The sequence below is a fragment of the Mandrillus leucophaeus genome, unplaced genomic scaffold (genome assembly GCF_000951045.1).
Source record: "Mandrillus leucophaeus isolate KB7577 unplaced genomic scaffold, Mleu.le_1.0 Scaffold694, whole genome shotgun sequence".
NCBI classification, from domain to species: domain Eukaryota; kingdom Metazoa; phylum Chordata; class Mammalia; order Primates; family Cercopithecidae; genus Mandrillus; species Mandrillus leucophaeus.
This window is the reverse complement of record NW_012107519.1, coordinates 1,642,653-1,647,209: the sequence shown is the minus strand read 5'-3', so window position 1 is coordinate 1,647,209 and position 4,557 is coordinate 1,642,653. Positions and strand designations below refer to the sequence as shown.

The window sequence follows — 4,557 nt, the reverse complement described above, 5'->3', positions numbered from 1 at the left end:
GTTTATAGCAGCACAATTTGCAACTGCAAAAATATGAAATCAACCTAAGTGCCCATCAACCAATGAGTGGATAAAGAAAATGTGGTATATATAAACTGTGGAATACTACTCAGCCATAAAATGGAACGAAATAATGGTCTTTGCAGCAAGAGGCCATTATTCTAAGTGAAGTGACTCAGGAATGGAAAACCAAGTATCTTATGTTCTCACTTACAAGTGGGAGCTAAGCTATGAGGATGCAAAGGCATTCCAGTATTTGAAAACCTATTTCTTCAGATGTTGCTCTGCCGGAAGGCTCTTTTGAGTGTTTGAGATTTTTGAGATCTGTTGACATAGACTTCTCAGAAATCTCTGAACAAGTGCCCGCAGAGGCTCCTGGAGTAAGCAAGCAAAGATGAGATGAGATGTTCTTGTTCACCAGTGCGATGGATGGTGCTGCAGGTCATGCTACCAGTAACACTTACCGACTCCCTTAATGGGAATGCAAGTTTTAGAAAATAAAAGAAATATTTTAAAAACCAAATCCAGTCCTCAAATGCAGTAACATTTTTTCTTATTTGTCTTCCTTCAGCTTACAGACATCTCCTCAAATAGGAAACCCAAATGCCTGTATGTATGTCTTTTTATACTTGGGCCATTTGATAATGTTTGTATTGTATGTTTTCCTGTTGCATTTTGTATGAGATCATATCTATTTTATATGATATCTATATTATAAATGGATTTGAGAGGCTTAAGTGAAAACTGACCTGCACGTGTACCTAACTTTGTGAAAAGTTGATGTGACCTTTCGATATCCTACTAGTCTATTAGTATATGCCATTATGATGGTACCAGAGGAATATTTTTAGAGTATTATATTGTATAACTTTCACTCATTGAGGTATAGGGTGGCCGTAATAACTCTATATACTATTAATGTAGTTCATGTACTACATTGTTTATGTAAATTCATACTGGGAGTTACATGCTTTCCAATGTCTATGCAGTGAATTTGTCTGAGTCTGCTAGTCGTCACTTAACGAGTCAAGAGACATGAGTTCTGGTCCCATATTCTCCATAGACCAACTGTCTGTATTATTCTGGGTAGTAATTAACATTTTGTGTACCTCAGTCTTATCACTGTAAACAGGACTAGTAATATGTCCCTGGGAATTTAGTACCATGTGATCATTTCATGGAGACCACAGGAATTTTTGGAAGAAAAATACCCATATTATGATTTGTCTTTGTGGTAGCATTATCACCATTGTAGCATGTAGGAGAGATTGTGCCATGAGTAGTTATTCTTTTAAGGTTTTAAAGAAATCTTTCTTTCTGCTCATCTCTTCTCCACTCCCCCCAACCCTCTGTAGAAGCCGAGGGCACCCGCATTCGGTGTGTAACCATCCTGATCTCAAGGCCCATTTCCACCCAAAGGGAAGGAACTGCCTGAAAAAGGCCAAGGATGACAGAGCCAGCATGCAACCTGCCAAGGCCATTCACGAACAGGCCGAGTCCTCAAGAGACCTCTGCAGACCTCAGAAGAAAGGGGAGCTCCTGGGGTTTGGCCGCAAAGGCAACATCAGGCCCAAAATGGCTAAAAAAAAGCCAACAGCCATTGTGAACATCATCTAAAAGGGTGGGTGGTGCTGGACCAATCATCGCTGGGCTTTGGGGAACGTTATTCCAGGGGCCAACAGTAATGTCCTTCTGGAAACATTCCATGGTAAGACACATCGGAAAAGCCAAGGGCATAACACAGGCAAGCACCTCGATTAACCAGAGATTAGCAAACGGGAATCTTAGTGAACCAGAATTTTATTATAACCGCCTTTTAGAAGCTTGCAAGTTACAGGAAGAATAAAAAAATTAAATCAATCCTAAAGCTCTAACTTCTAAAGTAACTGGCCCAGTCTCCAGTAATCTTGGCATCTGGGCTTCTATGCAGTGGTCATTAATTTTCAGGCCCAAGGCCACACAAAATGTCAGGCCTAGGGAGAAAATTCATCTGTGCCTACTGCTCTCCAAAGTGCGAGGCAAGGAATGGGAGTGTAAAGTTGTTAATAGCAGTGAAATGAAAATATTTGTGTTTGTGTATAACCTTCGCCTCAGCTAATTTGAAAGCCTCCAAAATAAGGATTCCCATTCCCTGAGTATTCTGGTTAATCAAGATTTCAATTTCTGGGTTGCTCAAGGGACTCATTCAGTCAGACTTCAGTTCTCATTTCGACAGAGTGTCTTTCAGTTCGTTTGTTTGATTGAGGTTTTTTGGTGGCCTAGATGCATGTTTATTCAGATTTTGGTACACCTCTGCCGTCTTGTTTGGCTGAGTATTCTGCACCCACAGACCACGCTGCCAGCCTCTATCTTAATAGCTGCTTCTGTGGATCTGGGTGGGGAGTGCAGTAAAACCCTCTTTTGATTAGCACCCAGCATGGGCTCAGTGTCTAGGTGGTTGGAATGACAGTGGACTGCACGCTTGGTACATCGTGACCATCCTGGAAGCACTGCGGGTGTTGCCAAACCTTTTCCTAAGACCTGCTTCCTGGACAGTGTCACTGGCCCTCTCTCTTTCTGCTATGGGCATGACTTTCTCTTTGCTGGCTTAACTTTTCCACTGGGTGGTTCACTTTGCCTCCTGCTGCTTCTGTGCCCTGTTAAGGCTTCAGGTATCTTTCAACCAAATATCTGGAGTGTTCACTGTATGTTGCATTCTCAAGTAATTTCTGAACTAAACAATGCATGTAGGAGCCAGAATCTGACACTGTCTTCCCCTCCTTGCTTCCCTAAAATGGCTTTTGTTTCCACAAAGAGCTGTTAAGAATTTCCTGCTGTATGATTTTCCTCAAGAATGAATTTCCATGTTATTTTTTCCTTAAATTTAGCAATATCATCAGGTCTCATGCAGAGTTTACAAGTGCTGACATTCTTCTGAAAACAGGAATAATTTTGTCCACAAATATATACATATATACATATATATAACACATGCAAAATATATATGTTAAGTATATTAATAATTTATTTTTAAATACTCATGGAGAAAGTGTGTGTTTGTGGTGGGTGGTTTTTAAACTATATATGTTTGTTCATGTAAACTGAATTCTCTTATTTAAAAAATCAAAACTGTAACCTAATTAACATTGGCAGAATTATGATTGTTATTGCAATAAGCATCAAATTAGCAGTGCATTAAAAATAGGTAATAAAGCAGTTGCTTAAATGCCAGTCAATTAAAAAGTGTAACTTATCATTATACAAACGTTTTGAACCACCATAATGAAAATGTCCATTTTTGAATCTTCACTTTGACTTTTGGTTTATGGGGGGTGGATATTCATGTGATATATAAGCAGCTATCAAGTGGGAAAAACATTGTTGTGAATATCACTGTTTTAGGCTAACATTGTAAAAATTGTAATGTTATAATTATTTGTTATTTGAAGAATTAACTTCCCCCTCTAAAGTTATTTATTATTGATGCTTATACCATGATTGCACTTTAGCCTTTTACATACTAAAAACATGACTTGTTAGTTGTATTGCATGCTCTTTGTCCCGTACTGTGTGTGCAATGACAACTTGTTTCTGTTTTATTTGAAGTAACTGACATTTTGGATTTTCATCTAGCATACCTAGAGGGCATGGCAGCTCTCTCTGACAATGGTACCCCATGATCTTCAGGAAGTATCATAATGTCATCCTACTCTACATTTCACAAGACAGATTATTTTGAGATTTATTATATTAAAAATCTTTTTAAGTTCCCACTAAATTTTGACCCCCATATAAAGAAATGTGTTATGTATGTTGTGCCTCCTTAGAGACATAAATTTAGTGTCAAAACATGGGAGATGGCTTACTCAGAAGCATACTCCACTTAACACACCATGACCCGAGCTAAGTGCCATGTCCTGTTTGTGTCTTATTTTTAAATATTTCCTTTGTCCACATGGGCAGTTGACCTTAGAGTTAAGGCGGTTGCTTTTTTGAAGAAATCACCAAAGTGTCTGGGAAACTATGTTCAAGGTTAAACTGGAGAGTAGATTTAATTTTATTTGTCTTGTAGGGAAGAAATCTTCCTTTGAACTGTTTTTCTTGCTTTTTGCCTTTTTTCCAAACTAGGTTACAGATCCTTATCTGCAAGGTTCAAATTGCTTAGACACTGTTTTCCAGTATTCTGCAGGGCCAGTCAGTTGTACAGAAGTTGGAATATTCTGTTCCCAGAAGTAAAGAAGTTTTTAGATTATGAAATATTATGATAATAAAGCTATATTTCTGACTAATGTGTTGATATGTTTTGTCTAGCTGGAGTGTTTTTTGGGGGAGCCAAGTATGTTGGTCCACTAACAGGAAACAAAATGGTCCTTCATGAATAAGCTGTTCATCATACATATAATCACCAGGATCTTGTGTACCTATAGGTTTTCTTGAAAACTTAGCTAGATCATTTTTGTTCATCATAATGCCTATATCTAAAAGTTATTTTTGCATATGTTCACACTGAGACAGCTTCATTAAAAGCCCATTTGGCACTTTTCCCCATCTTCCTCCACAACCATGAGTAATTTTCCT

General features: G+C 38.3%; 1 protein-coding gene across 1 annotated transcript in view; it reads left to right on the top strand.

The window, feature by feature from the left end:
- ZNF365 (zinc finger protein 365) overlaps nucleotides 1–4,276 on the top strand; it is a 30,365-nt gene extending 26,089 nt beyond the window's left edge. The window contains exon 5 of the mRNA XM_011964342.1: nucleotides 1,356–4,276. Coding sequence (XP_011819732.1) covers nucleotides 1,356–1,617 — 262 coding nt within the window. The 3' untranslated portion in view covers nucleotides 1,618–4,276. The remainder of the gene's footprint in view (nucleotides 1–1,355) is intronic.
- The last annotated feature ends 281 nt before the right edge of the window (nucleotides 4,277–4,557 follow it).